At 40.0% G+C, this 23,983-nt stretch overlaps 1 protein-coding gene across 4 annotated transcripts in view; it reads right to left on the bottom strand.

Moving 5' to 3' along the window:
* The window catches only part of lmbrd1 (LMBR1 domain containing 1), a 260,769-nt gene that overhangs the window by 190,019 nt on the left and 46,767 nt on the right, over window positions 1-23,983 (bottom strand). For all 4 annotated transcript variants that reach the window (XR_007262077.1, XM_048596598.1, XM_048596599.1 and 1 more), the window contains one exon: window positions 18,549-18,616. Coding sequence is in view for 3 of the 4 variants with exons in the window: in XM_048596598.1 (XP_048452555.1) it covers window positions 18,549-18,616 (68 nt within the window). In the remaining variant the exon portion in view is untranslated. The remainder of the gene's footprint in view (window positions 1-18,548; window positions 18,617-23,983) is intronic.

Genomic DNA, 23,983 nt, shown 5'->3' with positions numbered 1-23,983 from the left:
TTAAGCAACCTCCTACACTCTCTATACTTTTGAAAGATCTTCCCTGTTTTTAATGCACTATACCTGACATATGCTTCATTCCTTTCTTTTACCAAACTCTCGACATCCAGTCTTCCTGGACCTGCTGCCCTTGTCCTTCACTTTTAGAGGAACACACTAGCTGTGAATTCTCACAATGCTATTTTTAAAAAAAACTCCCACTTTCCAAATATAGGCATACCTGCAAGTAGCTGCTCCTAGTCTACGTTCAGCAGACCTTGTCTAATGATACACAAATCAGATTCCCTCCACTTTCCAGTTAATTTTTGCATTATCGTTATTCCTTCCCATAATGACTTTGAAACTTAGTGTTATGGTCACTATCCCCGGAATGCTCATCCACTCAAACTTTAACCACTTGACCAGCTTCATTCCTAGGTTTAGTTCTACCACTGCCCCATTTCTAGTTAGACTATTCAATTACCGGCATGAAAAGCTTTCCTGGATGACCTTAAAAATTCCATTCTGTCTGATCCTTTCACAATAATGTGTTCCTAGTTATTGTTAGAAAACTTGAAATTCCTGACTATTATCACCCTATTTCTCTTGCAGCTTTCTTTGACTTACTTACAAATCTGCTCCTCTATCTCCCTCTCATTGTTGGGAAATCTGTTGTATGATCCCAGCAAAGTAACTGTCCTTTTCTTGTATTTCTAAGCTCTACATAGATGGTCTCATTTAAAGACCTTTCCAAGAAATCCCCTCTCATTACTGCAGTGATGGCTTTCTTTATCAACAATGAAATACCTCCACCTCTCTTACTTCCCCCACTTCCCCCCCACCATTCCATCTGAAACTTCTTTGCCCAGCAATGTTGAACTGCCAGACCTACCCTTCCTTCAAACATGTCTCAGCGATGCAACAATGTCATATGCCACGTGCTGATCAATGCTCGAAGTTCATCTGCCTTACCGATCCAGCTCCTTACATTAACACTGATCCAATTTAGCTTTCCAGATCGCCCATGTGGCTCATTCTGCCCATGTCTTCTCTACCTACTGGAATGTGCTGCCATTCACGCTATATCTGATTCAGCTTTGCTCCTGACTTTACATCTGCTCTATGTCCCATCGCCCTGCCAAGTCAGTTTAAAACTTCCCCAAGGATTTTGGACCCACTCTGGTTGAGGTGCAACCCATTCGGCTTGTACATGTACCAGCTACCCCAGAAGCTGTCCCAATGATCCAAAGATCTAAAGCCCTCCCTTTTACATGGCACAGCGGCTCAGTTGTTAGCACTGCTGCCTCACAGCGCCAAGGACCTAGGATGATTCTAGCGTCAGGCGACTGTCTGCAGGGAGTTTGCACATTCTCCCCGTGTCTGCATGGGTTTCCCTCAGGTGCTCCAGTTTCTTCCCACAGTCCAAAGATGTGCAGGTAAGGTGCACTGGCCACACTAAATTTCCGTAGTGTCTAGGGATGTGCAGGCTAGGTGGATAAGCCACGAGAAAAAGTTACAGGGACAGGGTGGGGAGTTGAGTCTGAGTGGGATGCTCTTGAGATGGTCGTTGAGGACAGAATGGGCTGAATGGCCTGCTTCCACACCGTAGGGATTCTACAATTCTACACTATTCCTTTAGGCACACGTTCAACTGATAGAGTCACAGAGTCATACAGCAGTAAAACTGACCCTTCAGTCCAAGCCGACCACAATCCCAAACTAAATTAGTTCCACCTGCCTGCTCCATATCCCTTCAAACCTTTCTTATTCATGTACTTATCAACTGTCATTTAAATGTTGTAATTGTACCTACATCCACTATTCTATCTTCCTATTCTTATACTCAGTAGTGCGTGGCACTGCAAATAATCTGGAGACTGCAACTTTAATAGTTCCCTCTTTAATCTACTACCCAACTCTCTGAATGCCTGCTGCAGGATGTCATTTCTTTTTCTCCCCACACTGGTGACATGTACTATGAGTGCTGGCTGTTCACCCTCCACCTTCAGAACATATGCAATGTGTTTTGATGGTTTTAGTGTCAATAGTTAATTACCAATACTTCCAATCAAGGTCAGTAACTTAAAATGAACATGTTGCTTAGCAAAATGTGGACAAATTCATGACGCTATTTTAATGTTGAGTGTACTGTCATGATTGTTTTCACTTTAAATAAACTTGTAGGATGTTGTGTTGAAATAGATCAGTCATAAATCCCAATCTATCACGTAGCCACTGCATGATGTTTGGCACTAATGTGGGGGAGAAGGAGAAAAATCAGTTAGTGAAAACATAGCCTATGCAACGAAAGGAAAATAAACGTGAGCTTGTAAATCACGTTTTATATAGATTTGAAAATGTATGGCATCTAGTGACATAAACAGTAATTATAAAACCAACATGTAGCCTTGGTCTCTTCATTAGAGAGGGCATTTGTGCATCCACAGCATGAATCGTTTTACAATCACAGTCCTACATGGGATCTGGCACAACGAAGCCAGTACCCTTATGCTCGACACCAGCTTAGTATTGTCCAGAGACATTTTGCAAATTACCATTGGACTGTGACATCTTTTCACCTTAAAAGTAACAAATGGCATGACAAACTATAATAGATAATTATCTCCAGAGTACAACAGATTCACAATAAGATAAGAGCTAGAGTCGATTTTTTGATAAAAATGGAACATTAATGGACGACATAAAAAGCATTGTCCTCAACTGCACACCTGGTCACCTCTTCAAAATATTCAATCAAGTTGAGCCAGCTACAATAGCAACATTTTTTAAAAAAACATTTGGATCTGTACATGAATGGGAAGGCTTTGGAGGGATATGGATCAAATGCGGGCAATTGGAACTAGCTGAATGGCACAATGGGACCAGTTTGGGCCAGAGGGCCTGTTTCCATGCTGTATTACTCTATGACTCTATGACAACAAACAATATCCTATTAGTCGTGTCATATCAGGAAGGAAAGCAAGTGCAGGCAATTCTCAGGCTACGACTAGACAGAGAAACCTAACTAAGAGGTGTAGCTCATTTGGCCTTTCTAGCCTGCTCCAGCCTTCAATATAATTTTGGTTGATCCTCGATCTTAAGTCCATATTCCTACTTTCTCTCCATACCTCTTGATGCCTTTAATATTCATTTAAGAAGAACTCTTTCTTGAACATTCAGTAACTTGACATCCACTGCCTTCTGTGCTAGATAATATAGCACAGGATCAGTAATCTATGAGTGAAGACATTTTTTTTTTATCTCTGTACTAAAAGGTCTACCCTGTATCCTGAGACTGCGACCTCTGATTCTAGACTCCCTGTTACAAAGTTGTGTAGAGTGATCGTGAGTTGGAAGGCAGGAAGCTAGAATATGTTTGTAAAAAAAAATGATAAAGGGAGAAGCGTGTGTGGCTCCTTTAAGAGGGAAAGGGCTTTTCTAAGCTTAGAGATTTATACAAAAAATATACGTAGAAAGCTGAAGATGTACAATCAGTTCCGAAATTGAAAATTGGCTGTGTGATTGGAAACCTCAGGCTTGTTTTGATGTTTTGGCAACTAGCTGGAATCAGTCAATTAATTTAAACCAAACACTTAACAGAGTGAAAACCAATTGAATTTAAAACTGTTACAGAAATAGTAGGAACTGCCGATGCTGGAGAATCTGAGATAACAAGGTGTAGAGCTGGATGAACACAGCAGGCCAAGCAGCATCAGAGGAGCAGGAAAGCTGACGTTTCGGGTTTGATTTCTGAAGAAAGGTCTCAACGCGAAACGTCAGCTTTACAATCTTCTAAAAAAAAAATTTAAAAAACATTTGGATCTGTACATGAATGGGAAGGCTTTGGAGGGGATATGGATCAAATGCGGGCAATTGGAACTAGCTGAGTGGGCACCATGGTCAGCATGGACCAGTTTGGGCCGAAGGGGCTGTTTCCATGCTGTATTACTCTATGACAACAATCAATACCCTATTAGTCGCGTCGTACAAGCTCTACATCTTGTTATCTTGAATTTAAAACTGATGGTTTTGACAACTTTGGACCAATTCTATTGTAAGAAAATTTATACGTCATCCAAGCTATATAAGTAGAGGATTTCTGAAAATCTGTGGGAGTGCAAACTGCCATTTGGGAAATGAGCATTTAGCTCTCGCAATAAATCGCTAAGTCTCTAAGAAAGCACCATCTATCCATAAAAGGTACCACGGCACTTCTAGCTAACAGTCCTCACAGGAGACTTCACAGAGAAAACACCCTTGACAGCCAGATCAGTAGAACAAAGGCATTTATGACTTGAGAGCAGAAGAAAGGCATGTAGACTTTGAGACACTAAGTTTTGATTTATGTTCTTATTACTTGGGTTTATGTAAGTGGGACCTGTGTTGATTTGAACAGCATACCAGTAGAAATTAGTTCAGTTAGTGAATAGTTAGTAGTTAAGGGGGAATTGGTCAATTTGTCAGTAATTCTGTTAATTTGTTCACTATCAGGGTTAAATAAATAAATTGTTACTTATTACTTAAAAAGTGAATATCCGGGATTTTCTTTCCTTTAACCTCCCGTTGTCCATTACAACAAGGTGAGCCAAGCTTCTCTGAGTGTTTCGGATTTAATTATTAGAAGGGGACCTCTACTCCTGCTGTAACAGACTGGGGGCTTGTATTTTGATTTTAATTATCAGAGGGGCTCAACCTCCCCTTTCTAACACTCCCCAAACAGTGAAAACATTATCCATGCATCTTTTTTTATGTCTAGTCCTGTTTTATATGCTTCAATCAGATACGCTCCAATCCTTCTAAACTCAAGAGAATTTGGGGCCCATCAAACTATTGTCTCTTCATACAAAAGTTTGGCTATCACTGGTATCAGGCTAGTGAACCTCCACTGCACTTTATGTGAAGTATATCTTCCTGTAGGTAGGGAGACCAAAACCAATGCAAAATTCCAAGTGTGACCTCACCAACGCGTTTTATAACTATAGTAAGCCATCTCTATTTCTGAAGTCAAAACCTACAGATAAGCATGGATTCAGCACAGTGAAGTTCCATCAAGTTTGACAAAATCAAAGAGAACAATATTTGAGGAGAATGCAATAATCAACGATGCCTGCAAACAGTTGAGAAGAACAAGTGCAGATAGCTTAACTTTGTCACAATCAGATAGAACATCACCTGCGACTTTATTCTGTGATTGGTCAAAAGCTTGATTATAAACCTCATTCAAACTGTTCTAGGTGTTCAGAAGATGACACCACAGTTCAAGAGTTTTGGAGATGAAAGCAAATTGGAGATGGCGAGGATGGAGGGGTCAATGAATGATCTTCTGAAAACAGGTTTGATAACTTGAAGATAAAGTGAGCCCCCACCCACAAAGCAAACAAAACACCTCTACAAATTACTGCATTCATCAGAATACATAATTTAGTATAGTCATTGAGAGGAGAAACTGAAATATATTCATCCCTTATCAATTTATATGCAAGCAGAACAATGGTCATTAATCAGAGAACAGAGTTTTAACGTCAATGGCCAACAGAACCAAAGTAACAGAAGGGAAAAAAAAAACTTTTTTTGGAATAGGAATGCATTTGAATGCAGTGATAATAGTGAAAATAATTCAAATGTAGTCTTTAAATCAAAGTTGGGTAAACACAAAGGAGAAAACCTTGCAGGGATGTGGAGAAAGAAAAAAAAGAGAAGAAAACTAAATGGAAGGCTCCAGAAGAATGCAATGAATGTAACAGGCATGCTCAATCATTCCTATAAGTAGTATGGAAAATAATACACACATGGTATGTAATTGCGAATCCAGAAAATATAATGCAGTATTTCATAGACACCCTCTATTTGTTAGATATTGTTTGCCACTTTTTGACAGAATCCAAGCATTCTTCAACTTTTTTTCCTCCTGAAAACGAGTAAGCAAAGATTGGACCTGCAAAGAGTGAACTGATGTATAATGGTGGCACGGTGGCTCTGTGGTCAGCACTACTGCCTCACAGTGCCAGGGGCCTGCGTTCAATTCCACTCTCGGGCAACTGTCTGTATGGAATTTGCACATTCTCTGCTTGGGTTTCCTCCGGGTTCTCTGGTTTCCTCCCACAGCCCAAAGATGTGTAGGTTAGGTGAATTGGCCATGGTAAATTGTCCATAGCCTCCAAGGACGTTTAGGTTAGGTGGGTTAGACATGGAAAAATGCAGGGGTAGCGGAATAGGTCTGGGCGGAATTCTTTTCGGAGGGGCGGTGTGGACTTGTTGGGCCGAATGGGCTATTTCCACACTGTAGGGATTTTATGATAATGTTTTGCGCAAATAAGCAAAATGGTGACTGTTGGGACTTTACTATGATGCAGGTGTAATTGCCATAGATCACGAGGTACCCATAAGCTTCCACATGCAACAACTGCAAGACATCATTTGCACTGCCTTTGGTAACCTGTTTTTTTTTTACCCCAGTTTTCAAGTTTACTCAGCAATTATCTAATTATCTTGGGTTACACCATGGTGTATCCAGTTATAAAATTCATACAAGACTTATTACGTCAACAGTATCAGTTTTAACTGCTACCACATGGAGAGAGAAATAAATTTAAAACTCACTAACCAATCACCTACCTGCTCACCTCATTTATACCTCCCCATTTCACAGCATATCCCCCTTACGTTATTAAATTCTCAGAAGCAAGCCTAAAAATTATATCTTGCTGCATATTGACAAGCTGTTACCTTTGTGCTAATTACATTACTTATATTCAAAACCTCTTACTCAATGAAATTGTAGTGATCTGAATCGGATATTATGTTTGAGGGATTCACTTCTAATAGAACAAAGAACTGTACAGCACAGGAACGGGCCATTTGGCCCAGGATGCTGTGTAAAAAAATTGCCTCTCACATCTCCTTTGAACTTGCCCCCTCACCTTAATTGCATGCCCTCTAATTTTAGACATTTCAATTCTGGGAAGATGATTCTCACCATCAACCCTATCAATTCATCTCATAATTTTATAGACTGCTATCAAGTCTCCCCCCCAAGCTTCCGTCGCACTAGAGAAAACAACCTGGGTTTTTCTAACTTCTCCTTATAGCTTATACCCTCTAATCCTGGCACCAACCTCTTCTGCACCCTCTCCAAAACCTCCACATCCTTCCTGTCATGTGATGACAAGAATTGAACACAGCACTCTAAGTGTGGCCTAGCCAGTCTTGTAAAGCTATAACATGACAGCCTGACTCTTGGACTCAATTCCCTGATCAATAAAGGCAAGCATGCCACATGCCTTCCTTAGCACCCTATCTACTTGCACGGCCACTTTCAAGGAGCTATGGACTTGAACCCTAAGATCCCTCTGTACATCAATGCTGTTCAGGGTCCTGCCATTAACTGTATACTTTTCTTACATTTGATCTCCAAATTGCAGACCTCATACTTACAAAGATTAATCCATCTCCATTTCTCTATCCATATCTGCAAACGATCTATATTCCGCTGTATCCTTTGACAACCTTCTACACTATCTACAACTCCAGTGAACTTTGTATCATCTGCAAACTTACTAACCCACCCATCTACATTTCCATCCAAGTCATTTACGGCCTTCCAGCCTGAAAAACAACCTCCGCCACTACCCGCTGCCTTCTACGGGCAAGCCAATTCTGAATCCAAGCGGCCAAGACACCGTGGATCCCACTGTTCTTAATCTTCTGGATGAGCCTACCGTGAGGGACCTTGTTGAAGGCCTTACTAAAATCCATATAAACAACATCCACTGCTCTACGCTCAATCACCTTTGTCACCTCCTTGAAAAATTCAACCAAGTAAGAAAGACATGGCCTGCCCTGCACAAAACCATGCTAACTGACCCTAACTAGGCCATGCTTTTCCAAACGCGTGTAAATCCTATCCCTAAGAATTCTCTCCAATAGCTTCCCAACCACCGATGTAAGACTCACGTTCTATAGTTTCCTGGATTATTCCGATTTCCCTAATGATCTACCTGATTAAATAACTGCAGTTCTCATTCAGCAGGCAGCTTACCTTAGTAACTCACCTTCCATCTCCCTGAAGCCTATGCACAATCTACAAGGCTCAAGTCACACATGTAATGGAATACTCCCCACTTACTTCAACAACAGTCAAGAAACTTGACACCATCTAGGACAGAATAGCTCCTTTGATTGGCACCTCATCCACCATCTTCAAAATTTACTCCTTTCAACATGATGCTGTAGCAGTAGGTGCTATCTACAAGATGCACTGCAGCAGTTTACTAAATTTCCTCAGATAACACTTTTCAAACCCATGATCTCTGCCACCTAGAAGGACATAGACAGCAGGCACAAAGGGACACCACTTCCTGCAATTTCTCTCCAAGCCACAGGACATCCCAACTTGTAACCTTATTGTCATTCCTTTTTGGTCACTGCGTCAACATCCTGAAACTCTCTTTCTAACAGCACTAGGGAGATCCTAAACCCCAAAGGCTACAGCAGTTTAAGAAGATTGTTCAAAACCACTCTCTCCAGGACAATGACAGATGGGCAATAAATGCTGGCATAACCAGCAACGTCCACATCCCACAAATGACAAAAAACCTCAATACCAATCCTGTATGGTTTCCTTACAAGCCTTGCATCTCTAGGAGGAAGTTGCTCATCCAGATTACTGAAATTGTCTCGTAAGACTACTAAACACAAGAAATGCTATTAGCCCTCCTAATTTATACATTCAGAAAAGGTATTGAAATTCCTGGAATGAGCATCTAATTGTTCGTTTAACTATTCCAGGGATGGATTCTAGGGATTCGCTTTGAGTATGCTATCTGAAATTATTTACATATTGATTACTAAATAATTCTCTTCTAATTATCATAACATTTCCTTGTAAGTTTGAATCATTACCTTCTTGTTCTACTCTGTTGATAATGTAAAGTAATATATTTTAGCTTTACTTTCTCTAGTTTCTAAAATTGTTAATTTCTCACAATCTGTTGTCTGAATTGATTTTTTGCCCCACAAGAAGCTGCCTTAGTCAATCAGGCTAAGCTGTTAACTAGGTGCAAATTTCCTTCATTAATTGCTTCTTAATTAACTTCTCACTTCAGAATCAAGTGTGTGTGTTTTTTTTTAATTTCGGCAAAACACCAGTCATTGATGTCTACTTCAAAAGAAATTCTCTCATTAGGATTTCTTGTTAAAAGTTTTGAGTTATCATCAAACCTGTGTTAAATTGATTTTTCAAACCTGCAGAGTTGGTACTATTTTGGATTTTTTAAAAATTTGCAGCAGTACAGTTCACGGCACTTAGCCAGTTTATTGCAAAATAACATTTCACTTTTTTTTTTTTCTTTTGAAACCTGTATATAAACAGCTTGAAAGCATCCAACCAAAAATTACTTTGAGGATACTATTAAACTGGAGAGGATTCAGCAAAGATTTATCAGGATGTTGCCAGGAATGGAGGGTTTACATGTGTGACTTTAAACTTCATGTAGATTGGGATACTCAGTTTGACAGAGGTAACGACAAGGAAGAATTTATAAAGTATTGAAACGATTTATGAGAACTGTACGTTGTGGAACCAGGAAAGAGGCTGGTTTGGACCTGGTAATGTGTAATGAGGCAGGTGTAATAAATGACATCAAATAACAGACCCTTAGGGATCAGCAACCATAACATGGTAGAAGTTAATGTTCTGTTCGACAGTGAAAATGGGCAGTAATAGCTTCTTGAAACATATAAAAAGGAAGCAAGAGGTGTAAGAACCAGGTATTTTTATTTTTCTAAATTTTGATCTGTGGACTGAAATGAAGAAAAGAAAGGTTTTAAAAACCAAAGATTACTATAGGATTACTGTTATGTTTTTAAAACAAGCAAACTGACACTCATTGCATTTACGTAGCTGCTTGTGGTTGCAAACAGACTGGAGCCGAAGGGTTGTGGCTTTGGTTCGTATAAGTAGACAATTGGTTTGTTGTCTAGTGGCCACTCATTGTTGACTTCTGCTTGTTAACAACTATTTGATTGCTTCTTGATTAGTTGAATAGATTGTATCTTCTTCACAGTCCAGCTCTGAAACAAGATATTCACCAGCTCAGGCGTTCTCTGTTCTGGTTGTTGGAGGTCAATAATCCTAGTGGAGGTCCCTAATGGCAAGTTCTCCACAGCCCCCAGCCATCTTCAGTTATTTCATCAATAGGGTTGCCTGCTGATGACTGCACAATATTAATGACTCCTCAGATACTGAAGCAGTCCGTATCCAAGGCTTCGGTGGATAAGTGGCAAGTAACACTGAACCACAAAAAAAACATACAATGATATTATCATAGCTGAGTTCCGCCATATCAACATCCTGAAAATCAACTGAATCAGTCATGTTAATATTGTGGCTACAAAAACAACTCATAGTATGAGAATTCTGCAACAGTCTTCCCCACTCCAACCACCCCCCCACCACCACCCCCCACTGCCACCCCCTCTTCCAGGCCACCCAAACCCTGTTCACCATCTATGAGGCACAAGTCAAGAGTATGATGGAATATTCCCCTGGATAAATGCAGCTCCGAAAACACTCAAGAAGCTCAACACCAACCAGAACAAAGCAGTTCATGTGTTTGGCAACCCATCCACTTCCTTCACCAGCAAAGCATTTGACAGCAGTATGCACTATCTTCAAGATGCACCATAGCAACTCACCAAGTGTCGTTCAACAGCACCTTCCAAATCTGAAGCTCCTTTCAACTAGAAGAACAAGAGCAGCAAATATACAAGAATATCATCATCTGCAATACCTCCCAAATACATCTTGAATTGGAACTATGTGTTCTTTCTTCACAGTTACTGTCAAAATCGTGAAATTCCTTCCTAACATCATTGTGGGTGTTCCTTAAAGATCACCTTCAAGGGGAATTACGGATGGGTAATAAACGATGCCCTAGTCAGCAAAGTCCGTATCTATTGAAAGAATAAGTAAGCAAACAGTGGCCAATATTTGAAGTGTCAACAATTAAGTGTTCTCACTGAAATGTACAAGATTTTGAAAGGATGTGACAGGATAGGAACTGAGGGGATATTTTCCACAGTTTGGGAAACTACGGCAGGAAGTCTCAGAACTAAGATGAGGACAAAATTATTCATTCAGGGTTGTGAACCTTTGGAATTCTCTACCCAAGAATGGTGGATCTTCCATTACTGAATATATTTATGGCTGGTTTGGGCAGATATTTGATCTCTCAAGGAACCAAGGGATATGTGAATCAGATTGCCTACAGTGAAGAAGGGGGCCACTCATCCCATTAAATCTGTAGCAGCTCTCTGCAAAATGAACTCAGCTGCTCCTGTTCCATTGCCTTTTCCACATTGCTTTGTAAATCTTTCTCCTCAGATAATTGTCCAATTCTACTTGAATGCATTTATGCTCCAGTCCATATGAGCAAACATTTTTTCTGTAACCACTGGGGCGGCACAGTGGTTAGCACTGCAGCCTCACAGCACCAGGGATCGAGGTTCAATTCCACTGTCGGGCGACTGTGTGTGGAGTTTGCGCGTTCTCCCCATTTCTGCACGGATTTCCTCTGGGTGATCTGATTTCCACCCAGTGTCCAAAGATGTGCAAGTTAGGTGGAATGGCCAGCTGAAATTCTGCATAGTATCCAAGGCTAGGTAGATTAGCCATGGTAAATGCAGGGTTACTGGGATAGGGTAGGGGGTCTTGGTCGGGTTGCGATGCCCTTCACAGGGTCGGTACAGACACAACGGGCCATATGGCCTCTTACTGCAATGGTAGGATTCTATTAACATTGCAGTAAGTAGAGTACTTACTTATCTACTATCTAACGATCTTACCAAGCTTCAATATACGTTTAGCATTTCTTCGTTACTTTTCAATTCAAACCCTCTAAAGTCTGATTCTTAGTTTTTTTTTTAAAATTACTAAGCCAACTGTAACACCACTTTTCATTAATTTAGTTATTTCTACTTCAAGAACACTTTGTTCCTTTACTCCTCCAAAGTCTGCATCTTCTAAGAAATAAATAATCTTCGTACTTTTCTAACAACCAATATGGCCTCATTTATTTTCAATTCACCCACTCTCCAAATTTATTCTTGTTGTCCCATAATTTGTTGTTCTCGTCCACTGTGCTCCAATTTGGTGTCATCTGTAAGTTTGGAAATTGTGTATTTGATTCCAAAGTTCAAATCATTAATAATAAGCTGTGAACAGCAGGGTCCTTTTGTATCACATCTTCCCATCTTCTGCCACTCTGAATAACTAATCTTTACTCCTACTGTCCATTTTGTCCTGGAATCAGCTACTAATCCATTCTGAAACTTATTCTAATCTTATTCATTTGTCTGTATAGCCAGCAGTAAAATAGAGTTGAGACGGAAGATGATCATATTGAATAGCGGAACAGGTTTGATGAGCCTTACGGTCTACCTTATTCATGTTTGTTATATAAGAACTAAAAGAACTGCAGATGCTGTAACCGAGTTCTGAGAATGGGTCACCGGAAACGAAATGGTAACTCTGATTTTTCTTCGCAGATGCTCCCAAACCTGCTAAGCTTTTCCAGCAATTTCTGTTTTTGTTTAGATTTGTGATGTTCTTTATGAAGTAAAAAACAATACATAAACTCATATTCTTCTTGTTACACTTAGAGATTCCACTTAGTCTATCCATTCTTTAAGAAATATCCATTGTTCATACACATCCAGTTTTAAATCTACTGTGTTTAACAAAAATGCAAAATAACTCAGTAGAAAAAAAAGCTGCAACCTCAAAGCAATTCGCTCCAAGATATTCTCCAAGGATAACAATAAGACCAAGGATAACTATAAAAATTTTTTAGAAAGAGAGTGGATTCGCACTTGGGAACCTAAAAACATAGGAGCCATTTGGCCTTTTGTACCTGCTCTGCCATTAAACAAGATCATTTAATGATTTAGCTGTGCGTGAAACCCAACTTTCCTGTATGCCTGAATAGCCCTTAACTCACTTGTCTTTCAAAAATCTATCTAACTCAGCCTTGAATAAATTCAAAGAAATTGCCTTGACTATTTTTTGGGAAAAATAATTTGACAGACTAGCAATCCTCAAAAAAAAACTTTTCTTAAGGTACTAGTACATCTGATTTTGGGTAGTGAAGCCATTTGATCAAGTATTTGAAGTTTTTGCAGATTAAATACAGTATTCTGTAGTTATGAACATGAATTAATTTTGACATGAAGAAAATAGGAATTTGGGAAAGCAAAACTACAGCTTGAGGACTGCATTGTGCGTCAACCCTTTTCTAGACAGTCAAGCATGATGCTTAGCAAATTATTTTTAAAATATCCAGAATTGTTCATTCAATAGCTCAATTTAAAACCAGTGAAGTAGGAAAGTAAGTTGACAAAGTTATACATTACAGTTTACAATGTGTGCCTATCATAGTTACATGATGGAAGCAGCTGAAGGCTACCATTTTGTTCATTTATACAAAGGATACAGCCTGTAGAGATCTGATCGTGGTTTCCAAAAAGGGTCTTAGAAGAGTAAGCACTCCCTGCCTAATGTAACATAAGCCAATGCTCAACATTCATTTGTGATGTATAATTTGTATCATACATACTTCGGTAAGCGTTGGGGATTTAGGAACCCCCAGTTGGGAATGAAGCATTTTTTTTTGACTATTGAGTCATTTTACATTTTTGTTGTAATCACTAGTGTAAAAGCTGGATGTGCATGAACAGTGGATATTCCTCTGGTGTCATTACTTTCTTTCCAAGGTGAAGACTGCAAGTTTCTCTCATCCACCAAAGCTGGACTCCAATACTGGATAATTTTCTGAATGTTTCCCTTTGTAGTCTAATGTGTTTTGCATGACCAATATGGAGAATACTCAAGGTATTTAAGGTTAGTACCATAGCTACAAATTTATATTCTACCCATCTCAAATGTAAAGCCGCAGGAAATTAGACCTGTGAAGGTGGTGAATAAGGAAGGAGAGCTCTACAAGTGGTGTCATATTGGAGAAGTCATCCCAAATTTTTTTTGGAATTACATGGGACTTTAGCCAATCCTCTCAAATTTATGAAACAGATTTGCAGAAAGGCAGAATGAGAGAACAGTGAGAAAGAAGAAGTCTGTTATGTTTACTCCTTCTCTCATTCCTTTCATCTTTGGTTATCATTACAGCTGAGTAAACAATATAACAAGCATAGATGAGGTGCTCCAATCAATCCCTCATGCTAACTAGCCTGTAACTTCTGAAACTGTTAGCACTTCTTTTCTTCCAATAATGCGTTTAGTTTAATTTTTTGTGTTAGTAGACTGGTAGAATTTAAGGAACTGGAGCATACACACAGTGTACATCTCATTTCGTCCAACTGTTCATAATCTAAGACAGTCTCTGCAAGCTTTTACATTTGATTAGTTAGTATGTTTATTGTGCAGCAATGTCGCAGCAACAAAATAAAGCAAGCTGAACAAAGCTTTCTTGATCTTTACCAAAATGTTCACTCCCAAGCCTCCGTCATGCTGCTTCACGAGCACAAAGATTAGATTAAGATACATGTCAATCTTTTCCTCTCCTCTTCATCTTGCCAAACTAGCATGTGAAAATTCTTTACATGCCTCAGCAACTTATTACATGATACACGTTGCATGAAACATGCATAATAAAACAAGCTATAGGGCCCATCTAATTAATGCCAGTGATTTGCTTCACACAGATCTCCTCACAACCTGTTACATCTAACCTTAACCACATAGTTTTTCACTGCTTTCTCCATCATGTGCTTATTTAGCTTATTAAATGCCTTATTGCTGTTCACTTCAAGTTCTCTATGTGGAATTAAGTTGTACCTTCTAATTATGATCTTGGAAAGGTTTCTTACAAATTCATTATTAAATTTATTAATGGCTATTAATGACTAGGGGCGGCACAGTGGTTAGCACTGCTGCCTCACAGCGCCAGGGACCCAGGTTTGATTCCACCCTTGGGCGACTGTGTGTGGAGTTTGCCCATTCTCCCCGTCTCTGCGTGGATGTCCTCTGGTTTCCTCCCACAGTCCAAATATGTGCAGGGTAGGTGGATTGGTCATGCTAAATTGCCCATAGTGACTAAGGATGTTTAGGTTATGTGGGTTAGACATTGGGAAAAGCAGAGGTAAGAGGAATTAGTCGGGGTGGGATGCTCTTCGGAGGGGCGGTGTGGACTTGTTAGGCCGAATGGCCTGTTTCCACACTGTAGGGATTCTATGATTCCATCTTGTATGTTATGTCATTGGCAACATGGCCACAATGAAAAGATTGCCATCTAAAGCCTGCACTTCAATACTATGCGGTCTGAAGTTATTGCAGACACAATTAAAAGATTCCAATTGCACCAATGATCACCCACTGTGAAAAAACACTGCATAGAAACATGGAACATACATTGATGCTTTGGGGGTAAAAGTACTAAAAGATGAATGTAGTGTGGTAAACATGCAGATTGAGTACAGAGGTTTAACCTGGCAGCAGCTATTAATCAAAGTTTGCAAGAACAGATGAAAGACAGAAAAAATGTTGTTCTTGCATCACTGCAGTTGCATTATTAAAGGTGACTGCAGGATCTAACAAGGAATTTTCCATCTGTTTCAGAACTTGAAGATGTGGCTCTGTTTAAAACACTGCCGGTTTATTACAGCATTTTGGAGTGGGATATTCTCCACGATAACATGTTTGAGAAACCTTCTGATCTCACGACATACCACAAACAGTTATTCATCCATTCAAGGTCAAGTGCGGAATTAGGGTAGTGGTCTTAGTGATGTAAAATCACATCACAATTTGATCGGAGAAATACATTCTATTCTCATTAAAACTTTTTAAACTTGCCAGTATATAAAAAGGAAGGGAGGGGCCAAAGTGAGCACAGGCTGAGGAAATAATAATGGAAAACCAGGAAATGGTAGACTGCTGAATAAATACCTCCATCATACTTCAAAGTAGAGGAGACTAATAGCAATCCAAAAATGCTGAATAATCAAGGGGTTAAAACTGGGGCAGGAAATAAACAAACAATAACTATCACAAGAGAAAATGTACTAGTGAAACTAATGGGGCTGAAGATTAATAGGGCTAAAGGGTAAAGGGTAATCAGTCCCTTGGACCTGATGGGTTGCATCATAGGATTTTAGAGAAAGTAACTACAGAGATAACTGATGCAATAGTATAAATCTTCCCAGGGCAAACAATGTGACCCTCCAAAGGGAGGGAGACAGGGAGACAAAAGAAAATGGCAGCTATAGCCATTTGTTGTTCAGAAAACGTTAGGCTCCTTTACAAAAGATGCCAACGCAAAGTATTTGGAAACACATAATATAATTGGTCAGCAAAGCTTCACAATGGGGAAATCATGCCTGACAAATTTCTTACAGTTCTTTGGGGTGGTAAGAAACAAGATAGATGCAGAGAGGTGGTTTCCACTTATGGGGCAGTCCAGGACCAGAGGGCCACAATCTCAGAGTAAGGGATTGCCCATTTAACATCAAGATGAGGAGGAACTTTTTGTCTCAAAATACAGCCAATCTGTGGAGTTCTTTTACCATAGAGGGCTGTCAAAGCTGGTTTGTTAAGCATATTTCAAGGCTAAGATAGACACGATTTTTCATCAGTAAGGGAATCAACAGTTCTATGGAAAATCAAGAAGAAAATCTGTGGATTATCAGATCACTAAAAACAGTACTGAATAGCTAAACAGTCTTGATGGAATAAATGGCTTATTTCTGCACCTAGGTCTTATGGTCTGTTAATTTTCCTCTTGTCACCCTTCTTCAAGTAGATTTTTCTTTTCAATATTATCCTTTCATGAATTACCAGCCAGTAATTATCATTTTCTTTTGTATTCACAAATCATATAGATTACATTCACCAGTGAAATTTTCTTCATTGAAAAATTTTGGTATAGCCTGATTCGGTTAACCGTAGCCTCTGAAGTCAGAGATCTACAAAACAAAGGACCTTCGGCCCATCGCATCCACGCCAATTCCAAACTATTCTAATACCATTTTACAGTACTTGGCCCATAGCTTTGTAGGTCTTGGCATTGCAAGTGCACATTTAAATACTTAATATTTATGAAGTGTTTCTGCCTCTACCACCCTATATTTGAGACATATTAATGCTGTTGTCTGTCTATACTCAATTGTCACAACTATTTCTGTGAATATTACTGAACTACTGTCATGGTCAAATTTTGCATAGTTGCAACAGCTTCATGTTAATTGAAGTAAATTGTAATATATTTCTCAGCAGATTAAAAAAATGAACCCTAATCAAAACTTGATTTTTAAAAAGGATAGCAGCATATAATGATCTTAATCTGTTTCACTATATCTTCCTGGGAGAGAAGGGCGAGTAGAAAACCGCAGCTATTAGTACAAATGATATGGTCTTGGATCGGCAGTAATCAATATTGCCCCAAGATAAAAAGGAATGCCTCAGAACAATTCTAGCACTATTGAGCTGAAGAGTAAATATTTACATTTCACATACTTGACATAGGCACTGTCCCAAAATTCTGTTCTCGCTGCATTGCTGCGGAGGGGGAACCAAAGACTAGTCAGGCACTTTCCCAGGATGGGGTGCTCGAAGGAAATAACTTGTTATAGCTTTGTATTTTTTCAGCTACGTCTGGGAGCAGAGCCAGTTTGTCTAGATAAAACCATTGTGTTGACTCAGCCTTTAGTCATTCCATGGTATAAAAATGGAAAGATGTTCAAAAGTTTGTTCAGATGGGATCAACTGGCAGTTCCAAAAATCAAAAAATTCTATACTGTCCATTACATTCTATATTCTTCAGTCACTTATTTCACCAAAATTTATGCAGATCCCTCTCACACATGTTCTGCCTTGTATGAGCACTCTATTTTACATGTTGCCAAGCCATTCTGATTAAAACCATCTTCCTCCTGAATTAAATTCCATATTCCCTCTGATTATAGATCAAAAGACTGACAAATTGATCAAGACCAGTTCCATCTTTGGAAGTAACTCAGCCTTGGGCTTGCAGATTATGCAGTTATGTGGTGTTGTGCATCCTGAGCACCACCCTGATTCCTCAGAGCATTGAATTTGTATACATAACCTTGGGCTAATACTGCAGTGCAATGCTGGAGAGGTTATCTTCCATATAAGGTATTACACTGTGATTCTTGTCAGCTTACATAGTGAGCAGAACAGCAGATTTTTCCCTGTGTCCTGGCTAAAAAAATCCCTTTGTGAACACTGCCATAAACAAAATATCGAGGTTTGTTCATTACTTTTTTGACAGATTCGGTGTCTGCATTTCTAAAGGAAACAGGCAAAGCAATCCTGAGAAAGGCATCATATAAAATGAAAGTATTACAGTTTTACTTTGCACAGATGCTGTAATTGTAGTCAAATTTCATATGAAACCAATAAATCATAGACTACTGAGATGAGGGAAAAAAACAAAAAACAATGAAACAATTTTTGGCTCACAATTTAGCATTTTAAAAACAAATACACACATTCATTCAGCAGACAAAAATCTTTTATTTCATTCAAATAAACTTACCCAATCAAGAGAAGGATGGAACAGATAAACACAAAACCCAGGGTATATTTCAGTGCATTCTTCACTTGCTGAAAAGAACAGAGGCAATTATTGTTATTTGTAATTTACAGAAATGACCTGGATGCAAATGTACAAGGCATGATTAGTAAGTTAGTGGATGATACAAAATTAGGAGATATTGTTGACAGCGAGGAAGGTTATCAAAAATTAGAGAGGGATCAGATGGGGAAGTGGGCTGAGGATTGGCAAATGCAATTCAATACAGATAAGTGTGAGGTGTCGCACTTTGGAAAGTCAAACCAAGGTAGAGCTTATACAGTAAATGATAAGGTCCTGAGGCATGTTGTGGAACAGAGGGACCTAGGAGTACAAATATGTGGACAGGGTGGTGAAGAAGATATTCAGCATGCTGGCCTTCATTGGTCGAGGTATTGAGTATGGGAGTTAGGACGTTATTTTACAGTTGTATAAGTCATTCATGAGGCCGCACTTGGAGCATTGTGTCCAGTTTTGGTCACCCTGTTATAGGAAAGACATAGTTAAATTGGAAAGTGTGGAAAGAAGATTTAAGAGGATGTTGCCAGGACCAGTAGGCCTGAGTTTTAGGGAGAGATTGGCCAGGATAGGACTTTATTCCTTGGAACGTAGGAGAATGAGGGGGTGACCTTTTATTGAGGTGTATAAAATCATGAGGGGCAAAGATAGGATAAATGCACATAGTCTTTTTCCCAGGGATAGGGAATTGAAAACTAGAGAGCATAGGTGTTGGTGACCGGGGAAAGATTTAATAAGGACCTGAGGAGCAACTTTTTCATGCAGAGAGTGGCGCGTGTATGGAATGGGCTGCCAGAGCAAGTGGCTGAGGCAGGTACACTAGCAAAATATAAAACACATTTGAATAGGTATATGGATGGGAAGGGTTTAGAGGGATACAGACCAAACGTGGGCAATTGGAACCAGCTGAGTGGGCACTATAGTCAGCATGGACTAGTTTGGGCCGAAGGGCCTGTTTCTATGCTAATTATTCTGACTCTAATTGCTGTCAGTATCAGCATCAACCGTGGACAAAAATTGCAGATATCGAAATTTAAAACAGTTGTATGTTTAACTGGATGCACTATAAAGAAAGAAACCTCAAATGCAGACTGAAATGAAACAAAGAACTGCAGATGCTTAAGATCTGAAACAAAAACAGAAATTGTTGGCAAACCTCAGCAGGTCTGGCAGCACTGTGGGGAGAAAGCAGATTTAATATTTCAAGAACGGTGATTGTTCATTAGAACTGACAGCAGATATGAAACAGTGCTATTTATCTTGGAGGCGAGGTACGTGTGCACGTGTGGATGGAGGTGAGCGGATTGGCGAAGACAGAGTCAGAGATTGTGTGAGAGATATAAAAGGGGTAGGAAGATGAGGGCATTGTTGACAGTAGGCCAGGACAGAAGGGAAGCTGACTGAGTTATAATAAGAGCTGAGAATAGGATAGAATGAGTAGGCTTTACTACTCTCAGCTTTCATTGCTACTTATTCAGCTTCCCTTTTGTCCCAGCCTACGATCAACAATCCCCTGGCCAGGATTGTTCCCACCCTACTTTCATCCTCTCATTTTTTCTGTCTCATGCACGTATCTATTTTTCCCTTAAATACCTCAAAAGTAAATCATCTGACATCTATTGGCACTCCTTCAGTCTATTTTTACAGTTTCATTTTATTTACATATAAAAAATAGCAGTGAGATGCAAAAACACAAAGAAAAAGATCTTTAAATCTAGATCAGACATATTTGAACTTTTTTCTCATTATGGGATGCAAAATATTGTCAATATGGAACCATAGATCACAGGTACAAAGTTTAAATTCATCATTGTTTCAGGTGTTCCTATCTCAGACTTACCACCAATGAGGTAAAAATGCCAAGGAAAAGCTAGCTGCAAATCTTCCATCCACAAAATTTAAACAGGGTAAAATCAGAAAAGATAAAATTTTATGAATAATTGGAACTAAGCTGTTAGAACTCAAGACACCACACAGCCCACAAGCTGCTAATAGATCACCCAAATCTAAACAATATTTAGCAGTGGTGGCTTGAGCCACCCAGAAAATGTGCTTTAGGATTGTTGTTGGGGTTACGAGCAGAGATTGGTCATAAAAGTATAATTAATATTTATACAGTTTGAAAAGTTCTCGGTTAGAAGTCAGCTATATTGCCAACACACAGTGGGCTATGTTCTCTTCTATTCAGTATCCACAAAGAAAGTTATCGTTGTGTGCAGCATTAAGTCCTCTGTTCTTGAAAGTTAAGAATTTTACAGTTTGAAAAGAGGCACTTTGCCCACCATCAAGCACCTAGCTATCCTTGTTCCATTGTCTAGCACTTGACCTATAGCCTTGTACGCAACATTTTTAAATATAATTTGAAGGATAGAATGTTTGAGGCATTTTTTAAACTAACATTGCTTGTAATTACCACAAGATAGTAGACTATAAAAAAGATCACATCCCAATTCTTAAAGCCTTAAATATTCAATGGACAACAGGTTTAGACAGCTGCAAAACTCTGCATGCCCATAACTAGAAGAATGTTATTTCAATTCTCAACAGTAATGGATTAAAAGCAGGAGTCATCTTTCAAGGAGACATTTCTACTTTTCCCACATGAAGGACATTTCTCCTTGAATACCCAACAGAACTCTTTCTGATATGCAGAATAGCAAATGTCTCACTGTCAACAGCAGCATCTGCCTACTAATGTACCAAGTTACAGGAATGTGGAAGCACACAACTATATTTCAGTTTGGCAGTATTTCATTCAACTACAATAAGAGGCAATTTTTTTTTGAGGGACACGTGATTACATCACAACACCAAACAGCTTCACAATGGCCAAGTAGTATAACCGGAAATAATGAGGTCATAGATCCAGTTTGGTCCAACTGTCCATGCCAATCAGGTATCCTAAATTAATCTAGACCCATCTGTCAGCATGTAGCCCACATCTCTCTAAGCACTTCACATTCAAATGCCCATCCAGATGCCTTTAAAATGTACCAGTCTCCACCACTTCCTCTGGCAGCTCATTATATACTCACACCACTCTCTGTATGAAAAAGTTGCCGCTTAGGTCCCTTTTAAATATTTCCCCTCTCACCTTAAACCTATGCCTTTTAGTTTTGGACGTCACTACCCTGGGGAAAAGATCTTGGCTATTCACAGTATCTATGGCGTTTACGATTTTATAAACTTCTTTACGGTCACCACTCAGCCTCCGACGCTCTAGGGAAAACAGCCCCAGCCTATTCAGCCTCTCCCTATAGCTCAAACCCCCAATCCTGTCAACATCCTTGTAAATCTTTCTTGAACCCTTTCAAATTTTATAACATCTTTCCTACTGCAGGGGGACTAAAAGTTCATATAATGGAGAACTAAGGAACAACAGTAATGAGATCACAGATCATAGAAATCAACAAATGTCCTGGTTTATCCAGGCCCTTCGGCCAACAAGTCCACACCGACCCTCAGAACATCCCACAAAGACCCATCCCCCTATAACCCACCTAATCTACACATCCCTGAACACTACGGGCAATTTAGCATGGCCAATCCACCTAGCCTGCACATCTTTGGACTGTGGGAGGAAACCCGAGTAGCCGGAGGAAACCCACGCAGACACAGGGAGAATGTGCAAACTCCACACAGACAGTTGCCCAAAGGTGGAATCGAACTCGGGTCCCTGGCGCTGTGAGGCAGCGGTGCTAACAACTAAGCCACCGTGCCGCACCGAGACTTATGACAGAATTGGAAGATCTATCGCACAAAGGGCGGTATGGTGGCTGAGTGGTTAGCACTGCTGCCTTACAGCGCCAGGGACACAGGTTCAATCCCAGCCTCAGGCAACTGTCTATGTCGAGTTTGCACATTCTCCCCATGTCTGTGTGGGTTTCATCCGGGTACTCTGGTTTCCTTCCACAGTACAAAGATGTGCAGGTGAGGTGGATGCAGGGATAGGACAAGGGGTAGGTCTAGGTGGGATGCTCTTTGGAGGGTTAGAGAGGACTTGATGGGCCGAATCGCCTGCTTCCACACTGTAGGGATCCTATGATAAACAAGTCAAATCACAGCCTGGCACAGTTATTACCACATCACCATAATCTTACAGACAACATTGCTGACTGCTCCATCACCACCTTTGGGCAAATGCTGTCCCAATAACAAGATAGACTCAAAGTCCCACAGGCTGTATTGCTTCCCCGGTGCCAAGCTGAAGGATATCTCGTCCAGGCTGTACAGGAACTTAAGTGGTCATGGTCTAAGTGAATAACAATAACAAAGACAAGACTAAGAAAGAGGTTTTGTTGATGGAATATGAGCAGCTAAGTATTAACTTAAAAGGCAGAACCATGAAGGTAATAAAGTGTCTTTGACATTGGGGGCCTCAAGAAGTCAACAAATGTCCTGGCTTATTAGGTTGCTGCACTGATTACCCTTCTAAAATCTTTCAGAGCTCCTACAATGGTTCCTTCATCAAATCCTGGAGGTGAACCTGGAGTACTGCTAGACCAAGGTGAGCATCCTCCATGAAGCTGCATATATGAGCATCAAAATCCTGCTTCTAAAGAAGCAACTCCAATGAACAGGTCAGTGCACCCAGATGCAGCACAACCAGACAGGTTCTCTCCTCCCAACTGCCCTTCCAATGTTTAAAGGATGACCAAAGGAAAAGATATAAGGATACGCTCAAGGACAACCTAAGGCATGCAGACATTGACACCAGTCGGTATGGTCGGCCGCTCAGTATGGCACCTCCTCATCCATCGAGGCATAAGCCTTTGAGGCACAGCAACCCAATCACAAAATGGAATTGCAGCAATACAGGGAAGAGAACAAAGCCAAATCCAGGAAAAAGTGACTTCCACTGCCACATGCAACATGCCCGAATTGCAGAAGAACACGTGGATCCAAACTTGGCTCCTCAGTCATCTGAGGTGTCATCAGTCTGACAGACATCATCTTAGACTCAAAGGGACCACTGTCAACAAAAACGAAGAGTAAAACAGGGTAACTAAGATAGATAGTAGAATGCGTGGCTCACAGATTCATGAAAGAGAAATAGTTGCAATTCACTGAACACTGGCACCAGTATTCGAGAAAGAAGGGACAGCAAACTTTTTATTCATGGGCACCTATGGGACTAGAAGTGTACTGTTGATCAAATATTCCAGTTGATCAAGAGGTCCACATAATCAATGCAAAAACACACACTAAGTAATAGAAATGTAATGCAGAGAGTGTACACATCACAGTTATACATTATTTACAGCATAAATCACTTAAATAATCATGCAACTTTGCCTGAAAACAAAACTTACAGGGACAATAAGGTGCAGGGCTGGATGAACACAGCAGGCCAAGCAGCATCATAGGAGCAGAAAGGCTGA

The sequence above is a fragment of the Rhincodon typus genome, chromosome 5 (genome assembly GCF_021869965.1).
Source record: "Rhincodon typus isolate 14 chromosome 5, sRhiTyp1.1, whole genome shotgun sequence".
NCBI lineage: Eukaryota > Metazoa > Chordata > Chondrichthyes > Orectolobiformes > Rhincodontidae > Rhincodon > Rhincodon typus.
Note: the sequence above shows the minus strand (reverse complement) of the source record. Positions and strands in the feature narration are given on the sequence as shown.